General features: G+C 41.7%; 2 protein-coding genes across 2 annotated transcripts in view; one reads left to right on the top strand and one right to left on the bottom strand.

The window, feature by feature from the left end:
- The window catches only part of atp11a (ATPase phospholipid transporting 11A), a 56,831-nt gene extending 54,349 nt beyond the window's left edge, over positions 1–2,482 (bottom strand). Inside the window, exon 1 of the mRNA XM_085348880.1 lies at positions 2,159–2,482. Coding sequence (XP_085205006.1) covers positions 2,159–2,203 — 45 coding nt within the window. The 5' untranslated portion in view covers positions 2,204–2,482. The remainder of the gene's footprint in view (positions 1–2,158) is intronic.
- A 1,214-nt stretch (positions 2,483–3,696) lies between these two features.
- tubgcp3 (tubulin gamma complex component 3) lies at positions 3,697–19,118 on the top strand. The gene is made up of 23 exons (XM_085347692.1): positions 3,697–3,855; positions 4,906–5,013; positions 5,847–5,914; positions 6,496–6,573; positions 6,997–7,205; positions 8,885–9,063; positions 9,619–9,731; positions 10,886–11,011; positions 11,142–11,210; positions 11,298–11,430; positions 11,526–11,692; positions 13,589–13,699; positions 13,816–13,924; positions 14,671–14,860; positions 14,945–15,080; positions 15,173–15,241; positions 15,344–15,479; positions 15,658–15,746; positions 15,842–15,973; positions 16,072–16,212; positions 16,316–16,432; positions 16,545–16,639; positions 17,926–19,118. The coding sequence occupies exons 1-23, from the start codon at positions 3,780–3,782 to the stop codon at positions 17,990–17,992; spliced, it is 2,718 nt and encodes a 905-aa protein (XP_085203818.1). The 5' UTR covers positions 3,697–3,779; the 3' UTR covers positions 17,993–19,118.
- The last annotated feature ends 704 nt before the right edge of the window (positions 19,119–19,822 follow it).

Here is a 19,822-nt window from a genome sequence, read left to right as displayed (position 1 = left end):
TTCTACTGACATCGCACAAGACGGATGGCACAGCTTTTTAAACACAAGGCGGTAGATTATCCACAGTACAGATATATTTTTCATCATGCGTCCACTCTAAACATTCCTCACACCACCTCATTTAAAGAAACAATGAGCCTTGACACAATATTTACTTTTTTTAGAACAAAGATGCACTGTACGTAACCCAATACTGTCAGTTGCACTCTGTTTGCACGAAAACATTGATGTATTTATAGAGTGAATAACGAAAATTTCAGTACATGCACAGCGGGCCTTTTAATGTTTCTGTGTGAAGCATCATAATTAACAAATTCACACAACCTCAATTCTGATCTTTGGCTGCTTTTTAAATGTTTACTGCACGTGTCGGCATGTTAATAGAAACACGCACTAACATTTAATGATGAAAATTCTCTCATAGTTCAGTTCAGTTTATTGTTGAGCTGTTGTGAAATCACAGGGATCCTTTATCAGGCTGTAAAATCTGTCACAGTTGTTACGTCTATTTGTGAAACAAATCTCAACGTGCCCAAAGCCCAGAGACTCAAAGGAGACTGGTTTCTGAATTACAGCCACAAACAAGTCTATACATGAAATACTTAGAAAACTCAGAAGATGAGAACATGACTAAGATACTAGGCATATTATTACTGTGTTTACATGTCATTATAAACACCTGAAAATTAAACCAATTGTCATATTTAAATACTCTACAAACATTTATTATTAGTATGTTTTTAGCAGCCTGTTCGTACCACAGGCTCTTTACATCATAGCAGAAATAGTATAAAGCCTGAATTTACATTTAGCTTCACTTTACAGACTTGGTCACAGGGAGAATCCTTCATCTGACAAACAGATGGATGTTCCTGACCCTGATCTTAAGTATTCAGCAGCCTCTTTCCACCACAGCAGCAATGCAATCAATTTAGCCCTAACCCATTTACCTAAAGCATTTATCCAGACCAATTACAGCAGCAGACCTCATCAGCATCCCACATCCTACACCAGTCACCGGCTTCTCTCTTCATGCTTCTAGCTACATGGCTCCATTTCACCCTCCACACAGCAGGGAATTGTATTTAATCAGCTAGTTGCAACAGTTGGGAAGCAGTGCCTAAGCTTCAGCTGAGTACGGAGCTGGGGTATAAACCTCACTGGCTCTCATGTGAGCAGGGCTCACACTGTCTGGATTATTGTCAAGCACATTACTGCCGAGCCTAATGTAACCCATATAGATGCTGCCCATCGATTTGACTAGCAGGGAGAAAACAAGTGGATTACATAATTCATGTTCCATTTTGTTCTACTGGGAGGTAGCATAATAAATGAGACTGAGTGGCAACGATGACATGAATGATAATAGCTGCCTGTCTGCATTTTTTGGCATGTTCTGCCATGAGCAGATAGGTAGTCACCCACCCACCACTTACCAATACTGTGAGGTGACTCAACCTTTCACTCATTCAAATCACACCGCGTTTGTTGTTTAAAGATGTCTGAACAGTATCTGCAAAAGTACTTGGAACAATTTTGTACATACCAAATAATATCTCTCTCACATTTCGACATATATATATATATATATATATATATATATATATATATATATATATATATATAGATATAGATACACAATGTTTTTCAGCACTAACAGATATGTGAGGAGCTTATTATTTAACACATGCTTCAACATAAATAGCTGATATATATTTAAAGAATATCAGTGAAAGATGCATTTTACATGTGCTTTCAAGATCAGAGTAGTGGGGATCTAGTGTCATTTGTGGAGCAATGAACTTTAAAAAAGTAACTTAAAACTGCCGAAATGTCATTGTTGAAGTTGAAATAAAGGGACGTGGGGAAAAAATTAAAAAATATATAAGTTGATAAAGGTTAATTAGTCACACGATTTTTAAGTGTCGGGAAGTTTCCCAACCACTCTTCAGTGAGTTGCTTTCCACTCCCTTTATTGAAACCTAATCCTCTGAGAGCCGCTTCGTCGGAATTTTAAACCAACGGTGATAACAAAAAAGGTCACAGGTTTGATTTAAAATGGAAATATCTTTGGTTTGTAGGCAACTAGTCGCATGTGTTAATGTGAACATAAGGGTATTTAATTTTTAAAAAAAGAAAAAAGGAAAAACAAACTTACATATCGGCTGATAAGAGTACGCAGAGTGCTGAAATCCATCCCCATCCTGTTCCTCTTCCCTCTCCGGACACTTCTTCTGCTCTCTGTCTTTTTCTCCTCCAAAGGTTATTTTTACTGCGGGCGCTAGCTTCTTTTTAATTCTACTCCTCTGTCCATGACTTTCTCTTCTCCCCCGTCTTCTTCTTCCTGAATTGGAAAAAAAGGACTCGCTTCCAAACTCACCTACGGACCTCGCAACGGGCTTTAAACGGGGGAGTGTCTGTCTGTGCGTCTTCTACAGTTTGAAGACAGTTCACACGGGCAGCGAGCTGCTCCTCCTAAAAGACTAGAAGCCAAACTAATATCCAGCTCTCTCGCGCTCCCTCTTTCTCTCTCTCCCCCCCCTCTGCGCGTGTACTAATAATCTTCTTGTCTCGCGCCGCGGCCAAAAGAGATTTTCTTTCATCTACGTCACGTGGAGCCAGGTGGTGGCTCTGGCACCTGGGGTGAACGCATGCGCGCTCTAGTGTTTGTGAAGAGTAATTATTGATTGGGTGTTTCAGTTAACTGTGGGATATTTAGTATTTTTTTTAACTTAAAAAAATAATAAAATAAAATAAAATAAAACAGACTGGTGCTATCCATAGATATGGTGCTGAAATCATTACAGAAAATGTCAGAAATACACATAACTTACACATAATCGCATTTATTTATTTATTCATTTGTTTGTTTATTACTTAGGTTAACTAAAGTTTTGTGATACAACAAATAAGGAATTTGAAAGGTAAAATTTATATTCCTTTTCCATCTCAAATCTCATCCACTTTTTCAAGCTCGGTTTAAAATGAGAAGAGATTTTCATAATATTTTAGACTCATTATTACAAGTTATTACTGCTGTCGTGACGCATCGGTTTGTAACAGGCAGGTCAGCGGGGTCAGAACAAAATAATTCATGGCACCACGTTTCAGGAGGGAAATATTTTCATCCACTTGTCCGCGCCCTGTTTCCTGGAGACGCTTTTCGGCGGGTTCTGTTGAAAGTCCGCCGTAAAAATAGAAATAATAACCACGGTTTCTTGTTTGAACCTTCAAAATAAAACCTACGTGATGGATTTTGGTTTAAACTGTAACAACTTTATTAATGATATGTCATAAATAGGCTTTTAGTTGTTTTGGTATTTTTGCCGTTCATTATTTATTTATTAATGGGACTGGTAGATAATTAAACATCCGGCATACATGTTGCACCTTTGGTCTTACCAGTCAAAAGGTTCTTTTTTACATTACAAGTTCCCCTTACATATTGATTTATCTGGTTATCTTGTCTTCCTCGTCTTTCTTGGCGTCGTATGTATTATCGTCTTGTTATTTTTTTGCGGAACAGTGCTTCTAGTTTTAATGTGTACATTATTTATTGAGCCTTCGTTAGTGTTGTGCAAGTTTTTAAAAGAAATAGGTAAGAACATGTATGCTTTTATTTTGAAGGCAAATGGCGCTGGTCGTTGTCAAATTCTTCCTAGCTTGCCTGAAGTTGTCAAAATGGCGTTGCTCGTAGTGGGGGATTTGAGTTAGTTCATATTATTCATTCACATTTATTCCTTTATTGGGGAACACACTGCCCATTTGCCACGGAGAGCATGGCAACCCTGGATCAGAAATCGCCAAACGTCCTTCTCCAAAGCCTCTGCTGCAGAATCACGGGGAAAAGCGAAGGTACATCCGTTACTGCTAGCAAGCTTCGCGCTACTGCACTACTGTAGTAGTCAGGAACTGCCAAACCTAACCTCATTCAAAAAATCTATTTTTTGTTGTTTCGCGTCCTGTTATTAATCATACATGCTTCACACGAAGCAGTATGTGAGTGATTAACTTCCAGTGGCAAATTCGGCATTAATATTTCACATTAGACCGCTCTGATTTTTCTGTTTATTAAACGTTTTAAGCAGCGGGCGCCGACTCACCAGGTTTGTTTTGCAGACTGAATATTGTAGAAAACGGTTGAAGTTTTACTTAAATAACTGCTGCTCAGTCTTTCGGACAATTGCCGAATTGAAGATAGGATTTTATTAATTTCTTAAGGCCTTCGGGAGTAAACATGTCACTACAATGTCACATTTAAATTATTAAGAAAATATATTGATTTCTTTTTATGTGGCTATCGCTTTAGCTGTGAGGAAAAACGGGACGTAGCGGGGACTCGGTTCGCGTATCTGTCAGCCAATTGGCTTGGCCAGATGCTGCACATCCAGCTGAACAGCTTCACGGTACTTCCACGAGTCGCTGTCTTACACCGTTACTTTTGCTCAAATAAAGTGCTTCGCCTTTCTCGGTTATCTTTTAGATTGCTAGCCACTTAGCTCTGTTTCTAATCTGTGTGGTAAATTGGATGCAGTTGCCTGGCTAGCTGCAGGCCCCTGTTGTAGATAGAGGCAGAAGCAGTGTTTTTTTTTGTTTTTGTTTTTTTAAGTCACTTTTGATCAAAGGCCCAAAACCTTTGTAGTTAGCAACTGCAATGAGAATTAGCTTTTAAAATATGTATCTAAAGTGTTAGTAACACTGTCCCATCATACATTATCCTTATTAAAGTAATGGCAAATCTGCACTCTCCTGGTCTGCAAGTTCATTTTGTTTGTGCTTTTGGAAAATAAGTAAAGTAATGATGTAACAGGGGAAAAAATCCCCCAGTCAACACGCTGTCATTTTGTACATTCCTTCAAGCTGTTAGTCATGTCTTGATATTTGTTTTTTGTTTTGTTTTTTCAGCTGAAGTTGCCCACCAGTTCCAGTACGCAGTACGAGTCATTGGCAGTAACTATGCCCCTACTATTGAACGAGACGAGTTCCTGGTGTCAGAGAAGATAAAGAAAGAGCGTGAGTGGCATTTGGATTGATGCTTTCCTCCCTCCCTCTGTGAAAGCAAATCCATTATAATCCACTGTATATTACTTCATTTAGTCATTGTGACATCTGATCCCCTTATGTCAGAATGCCAGCTTTAATACATGTGCTGGAAAATCTTTATTCCACCATACTACAGAATCCTATTTGAATTAAATGGCAGCAAGGTCACACCATTAGTGGGAAAACATTGATCCAAGCTTTGCTGCAGACTGTGAAACCAAAATAGCACAGCACTTACTGTACAGCATTTATTTATCCCAGGTGGACTTATGAGAAGTTTTTGCTTAGTCTTTGTGTATTTTAATTGCAACATTGCCACAAAAGTGATAACTGGATATTTTATATTGGTTAATGATGTGAAACAGTCAGACATTTAAATGAAATTAATTTTGAGTGAGTTTGAGCATATGAAATAATGTATTCCAGTGACTGCTAAAGAAATAGCATTTGTCTTGCAGCTCTAAATGCCAGCAGTGACAGGGTGTACCAGAGCTGGAGGGTTGGTTGTCAATATGAGGGCAGTTATAAATACAAACACAGCATGCTTTATCTTGATGAGCAACTTTGGGCTTTCAGAAGGGCGCTGCAGTCTGCTGGCTTTCTCTTTGAACCTCCACAATACATTTCCTACTTTTCTTTGTCTCGGTCTGCAGTTTTAACAATATCCCATTTGTGGAGAGTTTCTTTTTGTTATTTAAAAACCTGTTTGGCACAGAACCATTTCCAGCTTTGTTCATCTGTTAAATGAGCCATTCATGGAGGAGAAACGCCACCTAACACAGTCGGTCTTAATGCTCTTGCAGTGCTGAAGCAGCGGAGAGAAGCGGATGCAGCTCTGTTCTCGGAGCTGCACAGGAAACTTCAGACACAGGTTGGTATTTGGATTTCTCTCTGAAAGGTATTATTACCCACAGAGGTATTAAAGCTTTAATGGAACAATTTCCCACTTGACGCATGATACAGCCTGCTTGCATAAAACAGAGACCTGTTTAATTTGGTTCAGAGTAAGCCTCTGAAGGGCTGATAACACAGTACTGGTCATTAATTGTATATTAATTTATTTGTTTATTAATAAGTCTCACTAGTCGCCACAGTCACCCCTCCAGATAATAATACTGTTTTGTTTATTAAATGAAAGAGTCTTCCAAAGGGTGCTTTTTGTCCTGTCTCACTCTCCTCACCCCTGCTCAATCATGGCAGATGGTCGCCCCTCCCTGAGGTTGGTTCTGCTGGAGGTTTCTTCCTGTTAGAAGGGAGTTTTTCCTTCCCACTTTCACCTAGTGCTTGGCCATAAGGGGTTGTCTAATGTTGGGGTTTTCTCTGTATTGATTTTGGGTCTTTACCTTAAAACGCTTCGAGGTGACAGTTGTTGTGATTGGGCGCTATGTAAATGAGATCGAATTGAACTGATTTGAAGGTGGTATTTTTTTAATGTTGTTTTCCTGTTTGCAGGGTGTTCTAAAGCATCGCTGGTCAGTTCTCTACTTGTTGCTTAGCCTTTCTGAAGACCCCCGCAAACCATCCAGCAGGGTGGGGAACACACACACACACACACACACACACACACACACACACACACACACACACACACACACACACAAAATCTTTTAGATTAAAGTAGCTTTACATGAATCAGAGTTAAAAGTCATTCTTATATATCTTACATTTGCCTTGGGTCAACACCCCAGGTGAGGTTTCATCAGACTGGCTACCTCTTTACAAACAGATGATCTGAACTGCAGATGGTGGAAGCTTCAGTGCTTATAGCAACTTATGAGCCATGATGAATATATAAGGATATCCCCTCTCTGTGATATCATACAAAGCCAAGAGTAGAAAGAAAATTAAACTGAATGTTTAAAAGCTCGAGCTTTTGGATCATAGTGATTACGTGTGTGTATATGCACTGATACTTGATTCTGGAGACCTTCAATGTCTGATTGTACTTCCTAGGTTGGAAACTACGGGGCACTGTTTGCCCAAGCCCTCCCCAGGGACGCCCACTCCACCCCATTCTATTGCACCCGTCCGCAGAGCCTGGCCCTGAGCTATGGGGAGAGGAGCACCGGCCTGTCAGCTAGTGTCGGGACCAGTGGGATTTCAAGTCTAGGAGTTTACACACTGAACGGACCTACACCAACACCACAGCCACTGCTTGCAGGGTGAGCATCTTCATATCAGCTTGTTAAAACTTCAGCTTTCCATGTCAAAGCCACGTACCAGAGGTTTTAGGCAGCCCCGAAAAGCTCTGCAGTGAAGGGTTGTTTTTCTGATGTGTTTGTGTGAGAAGCCCTATGTCAGATACAAGAGGTATCATTTAGTAGCAGAAAGTGAACTTGCCTCTTTCCTCTCAGCTTGACCCCTTATAACACAGTTTAACGGCCATTTAGTCCCATTTTTTTTCTTATTAATAATGCAGTGGGCCTTTAGTAAACAATGATCATTGGGCTGTCTGGGTTCACCTTTGCGTCTTTAAAAGGCAATTTATCCTCTTGAAAACATCAAGTTTTCCCATGGCTCTGGACAACACACAGTGATAATTAAGTAACAGTACAAAGATGTGTGCTGGGATTGCTTTATTTAATGACTGTTCCAGTACTTTCCAAGGGATCAAAAAGTAACTGCTGAATTCCCAAAGAAATTCCAAATTTGAACTCAAATCTTGATTGTGAGATTTCTGTTCTTTGCTGTGATTGTCAGCCACATCATCCATTTTCTTCCACATCCAATTCAGGGTCTTGGGGAAGGTGGGACACTGTCCCGGTTGTGATTGGATGAGAGGCAGAGTACAGCCTAGACATGTCACCAGTATATTGCAGGGCTGAGGTCCCATTTATGCGTTATGCAAACAGTGAGCTCCATACCATTTATACGCACTTTATACTGTTTATAACGTTTCAACATCTCCCTTTATATAATCTGTGAGTCTGGCAGATTACGATTGCATAAAAAACTGACCGATTGCACACACGTGCTGCGGTTGCGGCGACACCAGCTTGAGGTTGCACAGAGGGCCCAGATGGCCAGTGGATTTGAACCCAAGACCTTCTTACTCTGCAGTGCTAACCACTTCAACACAGTACATCCATCTAAGGCAATCCTGTATTCACTCGCATGACCTCTTATTTTGTCAATATTTGCATCCTGGCTGTTGCCACGTTGTGTTTTTTAGAATCAGTGTAATTTAATAGCTAACACTAGGAAGCTTAGTTAGGGAGCTATAACCAGCGTATAGACACAAGGACCTGCTAATTAGTAATGGACTAATAATTTAATTTCACTCATCAAAACTGAAGCACAAACATTTTGGTCAGTTAATTGCATTTAAAATTCTTTAAAAGGCACCAACAGCACAGTTAAGAGCTTCAGTTCAGTCACTCCACTTATCTAAGATGAGGTCCAGCAGACAGCAGCTGCTTACAGCTGGCTGTGGTTGCAAAACTGTCAGCAAAAACAGATGAAACGCCCTAGACTTTAAGCTAACCACACCCTTCTTAATGACTGGTTAGACTGAAAATGTTTTTGGAAGAAGGGTTTTGATGCTGTTAAGTTGGTTGTTTTAACATGTTTAACGAGGCTTTGAGGAATAGTTTGGCAAATGTGAGCCTTAAGTGGCCACTAAAGGAACTACAGTGGCCCATGCTGGTTTAGTTTTTCAGCCCTAGAAGGCGCCACTCGATCAGAACAGTATAACTGTTTCATTGAAAAGAGTATCAGTCTTTTGTAAACATGAACATGGCGTCATCCCTAATTATTATGACATTCAGTGCATAGTAAATGTATATACAAAAATCCAGAACGGCTCAGCCATAACTAAAGTAAATGTGCTGTTGTGTTTCAGCCAGCCACCTCAGCCTGCAGCTGGAGGCGGTCAGCCTCTGGGTTCACGGTTAGCCTGGACTTTGCCTGTAAGCTCCTCGCCCAGCTCCGCTATGGTTCCGCCCGCCGCTCGGCCACCCCTCGGGCCTCCGGTCCCCGCTGCCAGAGTAGTGCGTCCTCGCCGAGATGGTGACCCAGCCGGTGAGTGACATGTATACAGTGTGGGTTTCAGGTCTGCACGACCGTGCCAAAAATATAAAACCCTCCATGACATTCAGTGCATTTACTATGCACTGAATGTCAGTCTGCCCCAGGGCAGCTGTGGCTACAACTGTAGCTTGCCTCCACCAGTGTGTGAATGTGTGCGTGAATGGGTGGATGACTGGGTGTGTAAAGCGCTTTGGGGTCCCTATGGGGGACTAGTAAAAGCGCTATACAAATACAGGCCATTTACCATTTTAATAACAAAAGTTAACTCTTTTTGACCTCCATACATTCTAAATACATAACATGTTGCATTCAGAGGAAGTATCCTGGAGCAGGCTCTGAGCAGATCTCTCTCAATTTATCACTCATAGCCAGACGTCCCCTTGTGTCTCCCATTGTTGTGTCATGTGTTGCATTATTCATTCAGTCTGTCCTGTTGTACATTTGAGTTTATCTGAGAAATCCATGTACCATGAGATCTTAAAGTTTCATTTTCATTTCTCACTTCCGCTCTAACACAATATAATCCTCCACATTCTGCGTGCGCAGGTGAGGTGAACGAGGCGGCGCTGGTGCGGGACATCCTTTACGTCTTCCAGGGAATTGACGGCAAGTTCATCAAGATGAGCGCGCAGGATAACTGCTACAAAATAGACAGCAAGGTACCCAAACTGGCGTCTAGCTTTGTAAAAGCTCTTAATAGACCAATCAGCTCAGCAGGGTACACACATTTCATAGAGTAATAATCATCACCATCCCACAGTGACTTGCAGCGGATCCAAGTCCTGGAGCTCCAGCTGCTCAAAGATCACTTTTCTTTATTAGGCATAATAGATGATATGAAATCAAGACTGTTTTTGTTGACTGAACTTTAGAACCAAGATTCAACAGATCAATATAAAGCTTTTTGGCTCTGAGTCACATCGATCTTCTCCCACTTTCTCTTTCCTATTTTTTTTTTTTTTTGTCTGTCCTGTCAGTTTATTTAATTCCCCCTCTCCTCCCCTTTTTGCCACATTATCGATGGGAAGGCCATAGATGGAACTTGTCCCATATTCTCACTCCGTGACGCTAAACTTAGACTTGTGTTCGATCTGCCGACACCGTCCACCTGATGGAGACGGAGCCACTGAGAGCACAGATATATTAGTCAAGGATGGAGATATTTTGGAGGCTGCTTTGGCCACTTAAGCTCTCTGTAAGGCTCCAGTGATAAAAGGTTTTTGTTAAGCAGATGAAAATTTAATGCGAACTTTTCAGCCCGGAAACAAGGTCGTCTGCTGCAAGACGGCCTTGTTAGTCATAGATGTGTTGCGTAAATTATAGTGAGCGATTTAATGAAAGTGGCTGATTAAGATTTTAATTATACCTTGATTATGTCTATAAACTCTGTGCTAGAGATTCCTTTCCATAGGCCTAATATTAAACTAATACTATAGTTTAAAAATAAGCTGAGAGTAAATATTCCAGTAGTTGGATCACTGTCAGGGTCAAATCATGGCATGCATAATAGTTACTACATGGCATTAAAAATCACGCTGGCCCTTTTTGTCATACGCTTAACTAGAAGAACAATATGATAATGCAGTCGTCTTCCAAAGCCAGTGCTGCATCTCAGAATTTGCACTAAAATTTAATGGGTTCTACTTTTGCCCACTTTTCTACCAAGTTTAATGAAATACAGCTCGTGAGTTTTTGCCAAGTCCTGCTGATAAATTAGCAAACGGACATAGCTTTGCCTCCGCTCTGGTCTTGGTGGAAGAATAAACAAGCAGATGTTGTTATATGTGTTGTAATGTGTGCTCTGACTCACTAGGTGGTGCTGTGCAAGTCCCTCAGGGACACCAGCAGCAGACTGGCTGAACTTGGCTGGCTCCACAACAAAGTCAGGAAGTACACTGATGCCAGAAGCCTCGACCGGGCCTTTGGATTGGTTGGACAGGTATGTGAGTGCGTGTGCACATTTGCCATGTGAATTAATTGTTCACGTCAGTTTTATCACACAGTCCTCAACTAATGCTTACCTTTCTGTTTCTGTGTTTCTCCACCCACGACCTCTCCTCTCCACTCAGAGCTTCTGTGCCTCACTCCACCAGGAGCTTAAGGAGTACTACAGGCTGCTCTCTGTCCTCCACTCGCAGGTAAACAAAATTAGTGCTGACAATGAGGAAATGTGTAATGGAAAAATCAGCAGACGCTTGATCTAAGGTAATTTCTCTGTGCTGTAGCTGCAGGTGGAGGATGACCAGGGTGTGACCGTGTGCACAGAGAGCAGTCTGACCCTCAGGAGGCTGCTGGTCTGGATGTACGACCCTAAAGTCAGGCTCAAAACGCTCGCCGCCCTCGTCGACTTCTGCCAGGGTGTGTGGACGTGTGCTTGTTGGTTTTAATGTAGGTGGGTGAACATGCTAAACTGAATATAGCATTCTAAGTGTCCCCGCATTGTGTGTCATTAGGTCGTAAGGGTGGCGAGCTGGCTTCAGCAGTTCATGCCTACGGGAAAACGGGAGACCCACAGATGAGAGCGCTTGTTCAACACATCCTCAGCCTGGTGTCACACCCCATTCTCAACTTCCTCTACAGGTGGATATACGACGGGGAATTAGAAGACACCTACCACGAGGTACACATGCCTCTCTGATCTTTTCTGCGCAGTAATAAAAACCTCTTGTAATCAAAATAAATGCAGAGCAGTGCATCAAAATTCAATGAGAAAGATGAATGTCTTTACAGAGAATCTGAGAATTACAGCGCATGTTCTCTCTGACTGCTCTGATGTTTGACCCCAATGAGAGGGAACATTACAGAGAGAGGAGAGCCAGGACGGCCCCTTAAATGAGAACTGATGAGAGGAGTGTAATGGAGACCACAGTGATGAATGTGTCTCCTTTATTTCTCCCCGCCCTTTCTCTCTTTCTATTGCTCTCGCGCACACAGTATTTATGTGTCCAGCGCGGACCATTACCGAGCGCTTGGACTTTTGGTTTTAAGTGCTGTGTTTAAGAACACAGAGTTAGAAATTACTGGAGCTTTCAGGAGTGAAATTACCCAGGAGATCTCACACAGCCTGTGAAAACGCACTCTAAACAACAGCTGTAATTATGGCTGAAAGGCTTAAATAAATAAGGCACTGTAGGTTGTAACATTGCAGAACTCTCAGGCAATGAGCCAGTAAATGCTTATTCGCACTGTTTTCTCCTTTTAACTGCGCACATTTGACAGTGTGCAGTTATTAATAATCAAACTAGAATTAGGCCCAACTTTATTGCATCAGCCACATTGTGTTTTCAGAACAATACATATCATTTTTATTACCACTGAAAACTTGTCACTTTGAAGTTGGAGCGTAGTAGGACATTTTTCATTATTTCAGGCAAGTACGAGTCATTAAACAACAAACGATCAAGAATCAACTTAACTAACCAAGCATGGTATGAAGTAAATGTGTAGTTGGTGTAGCTGACATGGAGCTACACATCATTAGCATCACATAGCTTACCAATGCATGCACACAAACAGGTAGATCAAAATTTGGCACTTTTTTTTAATACAATTTTTTGCAGCATTTTTAAACCTTCATAACTTAATAATTACTTAAAAAACACTTAATCCAACTTAAGGCTTTAGAATTCAAAAAGGCTGTTTGCTTCTGCGTGTAGATCAGGCATTTAAATGTCATCCTTGTGGTTTTCATAGTGACACTGCTTGTGAAAGTCTTATTTCAGCCACACACAGCTTCATAACGATGAATTTAAAGTGAGCCTGACAGTTGATATCAGTTTTTAAAATGTATCCTTGTACACAGCCTTCAGCGCCCTCATTAGACGGCCAGTTGAGGCTGCTGTACTGACACTGAAGTAAATGGATAATTTAAGTGAATGTGACAAAGGATGGAAACCTCTGCAACGGTCTGGACACTGACTATAGACTTACTTGTTCAGTGACAAATGTTACATTAGACTCTGTTCAGCCAAGCGCCTCTTCCTGTCTGGATAAGTACAGTTAGTTCACATCCACTGGTCGTTCGTGTGCATATCAGCTGCCATGCAGTCAGCTAAGTGTGCTGCTGCTACTCAGTGAAAGGAGTAGATGCAGGGAAAACTGTGCTCATATGGCTGTACTGGTCTTCAACTAAAAGCAGCTGAAGTTTGTCTAAAAAGTTGCTTGTTTTGTGGATGAAGGTGTCTCAATATTAGGTGACTAAGTCGGCAACATCTAGTAGAACTTCTGAGGGAATGGGAAAGGGCTTGTTTGCTGATGGAGGACAGTGAGGGCTAGTTGTAATGGGAAAAAATGTCAAATGCAACCACTGTGCTGGCTATAGAGAAATTAAAAGAAACGATTATGTAACGCAACCTCAGGCTATATCAATATCACTGGGAATGTGGGGTAGCGTATGTCAATATACCTTCAAAGTCAACATGCGTACCAGCGCCTATCTGATTGTTACACCGGATATTAAACCCAGCAGGCAAAATAAAACTGTTAAGTGTGTGTTTTTCTATGTGTGTGTTCATAGTTCTTTGTAGCATCAGATCCCAACGTGAAGACCGATCGTCTGTGGCACGACAAGTACTCCCTCAGGAAGTCGATGATCCCTTCGTTCATCACCATGGACCAGGCACGCAAGGTACGCGTGCCATCACAGATGTCTTCACTGGATGCCAGAGAGCATGCTTTTGTAGACGAGACTGTGAAATGACTGAAAAGGAGCTGCTATCTCCTCCCTTTCTCTTATCCCTTTAGGTTCTGCTGATCGGCAAATCCATCAACTTCCTGCATCAGGTTTGCCACGATAGAACGCCGCCAGGCAAAATCACGGCAGCGTCGAAATCTGCAGACACTCCAAAAGATGGTAAGCGTCTCAGGAAAGCAAATTCATAGATAATACTTCCATTTGTTTTGTTTCTGACAGCCCATAATGGGACATTAAGAAGAAAAACCAGTATGGTGAAGTTGTGAATAGAGGTTTGCTGGCTTTTTCAGAGTGCTGTGTTGGTTTAATTTTAGTGTTTTCATGAAATACGCTCATAACCAACTTGGAGCCTCCTTTTGTGTATATGTGTGTTCTGTCTTCATCGTATTGATTTCATTACACTGTATTGACGTTTGTTGTTTTTAGTGAACACTGGTCGATGCTCTTGGGCCTTGTCCTTCTCTCCTTTTGACTGGAGAGAAGAACTGGGTATACTCAGCTGTAGTCTATTGATTCTGTCTGTAGGACTTCATCTAACCAGTTTGATCTGTGGCTTTTAGAATATGAGCTGAAGGACGTTCTCTTTCTCTCTTATTGTCTAGTAGAACAGTTCAAAGACTTGGTTGACCCTGAATCCAAAGGAAAATAGGAGGGTTAGTCCAAAATTACAGCAAAAATCTAAACGCTTAGGAATAAATAATTGTAATAATTTGATAAATAAGGTACATTTTTTTAATCCATATTAATATTTGTCCATGAATCAGCAGTTTTGAACTCTAATATAAAAAAATTCTTTTAAAAATGTTTCATAAATTTTTTTCATCTTATATAAAAGACCGCCATTCATTAATGTGTAAAATGTAGCCAGCAGAGAAACTCCATTTGATACCTTCTTGCTCACGTAGCCGCAGAGCTGCTGTCTGACCTGGAGGGAGCGTTCCAGGAGAAGATCGACGCGGCCTACTTCGACACCAGCAAGTACCTGCTGGATGTCCTCAACCGTAACTACCTGTTGCTGGAGCACCTGCAGGCCATGAGGAGATACCTGCTGCTGGGCCAGGGAGACTTCATCAGACACCTTATGGACCTACTGAAGTATGGTTTTCCTTCCTGATCTATAACACTGATGATCAAGCTGCAAGTCCTAATTTTCTCATATGCTACATGTTTTAATCGCAGACCAGAGCTGGCCCGTCCTGCCACCACTTTATACCAACACAATCTGACTGGTATCTTGGAGACGGCAGTCAGGGCCACCAACGCTCAGTATGATAACGCTGAGATCCTCAAGAGGCTGGACGTACGCCTGCTAGAGGTAGCATCATCACCTGCTTGTTAGGAAGTAATTGAATTAATAATGAAGAATGATCCTTTTTCTCACTATGGCTCATCTTGTGTGGCCTCCAGGTGTCTCCTGGTGATACAGGTTGGGATGTTTTCAGTCTGGACTACCATGTTGATGGACCGATTTCAACGGTGACTACACACAGCCTCCTACATGTTCTGTTTATTTTATTTTTTTGCATGTGGAAGCTTGAAGATGTGAGTATTACCATTTGTCTGTGTGTATATTGTCAGGTGTTTACGAGGGAGTGCATGGGCCACTACCTGCGGGTGTTCAATTTCCTGTGGAGGGCCAAGAGGATGGAGTACACGCTGACTGACATCTGGAAGGGACAGATGTGTAACGCCAAGTTACTAAAAACCATGCCTGGTACTTAAACGCACACACATACTTAGTGGAGAACTCACTTGAAATTAACTCTCATCCTTCTTTCAGGTTTTTTGTACGTAATCTTTTGCAGCATTATGGCAAAATATATTTATATTTTGATAGCATGCCTACTTCCTGTTGTATAACATGACCCGCCCTTGTGCTCTTTACCCTGCAGAGTTGTCCGGCGTGCTGCATCAGTGTCACATCCTGGCCTCCGAGATGGTCCACTTCATCCATCAAATGCAGTACTACATCACCTTTGAGGTCAGGTCCATTAGCAGCAGCGCTGTTACTATCGCAGGCTGTAAAACCTCAGTAAACCGTATCAGTTACAGTAGTAAACTGTGATGTGTGCGCAGGTGTTGGAGTGCTCCTGGGACGAGCTGTGGAGCAAAGTGCGTCAGGCTCAGGACCTCGACCACATAATCGCTGCCCACGACGTCTTCCTAGACACCATTATTTCAAGATGCCTGCTGGACAATAACAGCAGGGTAACACACAAACACACAAGATTTCTGTGTTCTGTTAGTCATTCCTCTGTTTCCCTGTTTTGCATACCCCTAATGAAACTCTGTTATTGTATCTCCAGTCTCTTTTGAACCAGCTGAGGGCCATATTTGACCAAATCATTGAATTTCAAAGCGCCCAGGACTCCCTCTACCGCTCAGCGCTGGAGGAACTCAGCCTCAGGTTGCAGTATGAGGAGAAGAGGCGGCAGAGAGAGGAGGAGGTAAGTAATGAAAGGGAAGAGAGGTATATTTGTTGTTGTTTTGGCTGGAGATGGATGCATAGTGAGTGATGCTATGTCATCTGTTTCTTGCATCGTCTTTCAGGGTCAGTGGGGAGTGACGGCCGAGCAGGAAGCAGAGGAAAAGAAGAGGATTCAAGAGTTCCAGGAAACCATACCAAAGATGCGCTCACAGCTCCGGATCCTAACACACTTCTATCAGGTACCAGCTCGAGCCACCACCTAAAGCTGCTGCTCGTCATGAACTGTATTCAGTGGAATCAGCCATTGCAATTCATTTCACTTTTTTCCTTCCCTTCATCTCTCCCTCTCAGAGCATCGTCCAACAGTTCCTGGTGTTGCTGATGACCAGTTCCGATGAGAGCCTGCGCTTCCTCAGCTTCAGACTGGACTTCAATGAGCACTACAGGTTTGACTTTAAAGACTCCTAAACCAAAATGACCTATATCAAAGTTTATTCCATTAAGTTGGTGTCCTTTGAAACTGTAATTATTACCGTTCTAATACTTAGTAGGTCCATTTATAAATTTTACTTAAATCTGTGACTGTAATCTAAAATTATGCACATTGTTCTCGCATAAAAATGCAGAAAATCATGCATCATGTGATGTTGCAAATATTTGATGACTCCTGCATTTTCCGAGAAGTGGTTAATTTGTTCGAGGCTTTAGCATTTTGAGTGTGCAGATGGACTCTAAATGGAAATAACTGATGTGACTTACAGTAGCCAGGTCTCAGTGGATATGAATCGCATGTCAGGATATGACCTAATCGGCCTAATGCGTCTGAGGCTGCATCCACAGTATGTAGCCAGTGGGGGAAATAATCTGGAAATAACAATAATAATAATCTTTTTTCAAAGATGTGAACAATCTCTACTTTTTATGGTAGTTTCATTTTAATGTAGAGGCATTACTCACATTACATTAAAGTTATACATTGATTTGAATGTCAACTACCAATGTAGTTGGTACAGAGGTTCATTGGGTTCTTCTTACCCTTAGCAGAAAAACAGCCCCACAGCATAATATTTCCACCTCCGTGGTTGACTGTGGGGATGGTGTTCTTTGGGTTACACTCAGCATTTCTCTTCCTCCAAACACAGTCGGTCGAGTTCATGCATCAGAGGTCTATTTTGGTGTCATCTGACCACAGAATTTTCTCTCAAACCTTTTCTGAATCCTTTGGATGTTCACTGGCAAACTTAAGACGGGCCTGTGCATGTGCCTTTATGATCAGGGAGGACCTTGAGCGTTCCATTGAAATTACCACATGGTGGGTTACCAGTGGTGTTCTTGCTGAGTGTTGGCTCACCTGCCTTCAGATCACTAACAGGCTCCTGTCATGTAGTTTATGCTTGATCCACCACCTTTCTCATGATCACCCTCAGTTCAAGAGGCGAGATCTTGCGTGGAGCTCAAGAGTGCAATTGATGGTCATTTTATATTTCTTTTTTTCTAACAGTGATTTATTTATTTGCTAAGGGAAATGGTTTCTTTCATGATATCACTGCTAACATATCTATAGTTTACAGAGAAAATATTAGATCATCTGGGGGGTTTTGTGTGTGTGTGTGTGTGTGTGTGTGTGTGTGTGTGTGTGTGTGTGTGTGTGTGTGTGTGTGTGTGTGTGTGTGTGTGTGTGTGTGTGTGTGTGTGTGTGTGTGTGTGTAAAATCAACTCCTTTCCTCTTCAGGGCCAGAGAGCCAAGGCTGCGCGCCTCAATTGGTGCCACCAGAGGGCGACGACTGTCAAATATCTGATCCTGCAACAGCAGCATTGGATGCTTCCCACATTGGAATGCAGGGTATGACATCACTGACACGGGCTGAACAGCTGACTTCAGGCGCTTCATGTCGAGGTGATGATGTCATGCCTTGGAGGAGCGATCCAGGAAACGCAAAAAGCATTCTGGGATTGCTGGACCAGCGGCAGTTGCCAAGTAATGACATCAAAGCAGACGGCTTCAATGAAATCAGCTGAGCGGGATCAAAAAAGGAAGCAAGTCCAGCGCTCGAATTCCAGTGAGAATTCTTCAAATTCTAAAATGAACTTTGGGAAAACTGGAGGAGGAGGTAACGAACGCTGCTGTCCGACTGAGCTCCCCACCACACCGGGTCACAGCGGGCCACCTTCCATGGCATGCCTTACTCATGAGAAAACAACAACAAACCTTTGTTCCTCTTGGCAGGGTTCCCAAATCTAGTCCCAACACACATAATGTATGTACATAGTGTTTATGCAAAAATGTCTGTACCTGTTTCTGCATCTGTACACAGCGACACCTGTTGCTCTCCGAGCTCTCACTACGGTTCAGCCGATACAGCCGATATTCATAACACTGTCAGTTTTGTGCTCTTTGCTTCTCAACAAGAGTGTTTCTGCAGGCGTCGGAGCATTAAAACTGACAGGCGAATCGAATATTAAAGAAGTGTGATCAGAGTTGGCACACCCGTTTATCGGCCTAACCCTAGTGTTCCAATCTCTCCTACTTACAGTGCAGGGTGTTTCTTTTTTGTTTTGTTTTTTTAAAGTGTCAGCTTGACCACACATCACACACAGACTGTTGCACTTGCAGGCAGAATGTGTTCATACAGACTACTTTATTTATTAAGGATCAACATTAGTTTCATTTTACCCGGTTTCTTCTGTAAATAATCAGATTACCTGAGTATCAGCCGATGGAAAGACTGTTAAGGGTTGATTTAGATCATATGCAAGTGTGGGTTTCACTTTGTTTCTCTCCTTAGTTTTGTGTTTTTGTGTCCGTACGAAAGAGATGCATCATCTTAAGGAACACAATCTTCGCAGCAACCACAACAACCTCACTCCTCCTCACTGAGAAAACCACAGGAAATATAAAACGCTCTGATTTCTGAGTTTCTTTAAGAAGAGAGTGTAAATAATAATTTGTTTATAAATGTCAGCTTGGTCTGTTTTATTTTCTGAGGCTTTTCTGATTTTATAAAGATAAGAGTTCTGTTTAATAGTCTATTAAAGTGAGGTGTGCCTCATATGAGAAAAAGTATTGTAGCATTGATTCAGGCTGGAAATGTGTCAGTTATTAGTTTTCAAATCTTAGAAAGTCCTCCTCGTGTTCATAACCTTTGAGTTTTTGTTAATAAGGAGGAAAAGCTTTGAAAAAACATTTAAGTCCAAAGCGGTGAATTATCAGTCAGATTTGTGCAGTGAGGTGAAAGTTTTGACATTTGCAGATAAAGGCTCACTAACGGCCCAAATTACAGTCACTGTCAAATCCCTTATTAGCCCCGCCCTCATTAGCGTTTAATTATACATTCAAATAATAAGTACTTTAACATCTGTTAGTAGTGGGTTTTTTGGTTGTGTTGTTTGTTTGTTTTTTTATATTAAGTTGTGTTTTGAAGCAGTGTTGCTGACTGAAAAATATTTCACAGGGAAAATATGTACTTCTGCTGATTTATACTCCAATTTTGGTAAACTGTCAGTATTTGTGACAGCCTCTGAGAAGCCCTGGCCCCTCTGTGTGAACGTGTGCGATAGTCAAGTTTGATTTTCGATGTGTGGTTTGTTTGTTTTTTTTATTTTCAGTGAAACACATGGGTGCTGCTTAT

This window comes from Diplotaxodon limnothrissa, linkage group LG23, assembly GCF_057381915.1.
Source record: "Diplotaxodon limnothrissa isolate DT_005_m linkage group LG23, D_limnothrissa_male_GT1.1, whole genome shotgun sequence".
Lineage (NCBI taxonomy): Eukaryota > Metazoa > Chordata > Actinopteri > Cichliformes > Cichlidae > Diplotaxodon > Diplotaxodon limnothrissa.
This window is presented reverse-complemented; position numbering and strand designations above follow the sequence as displayed.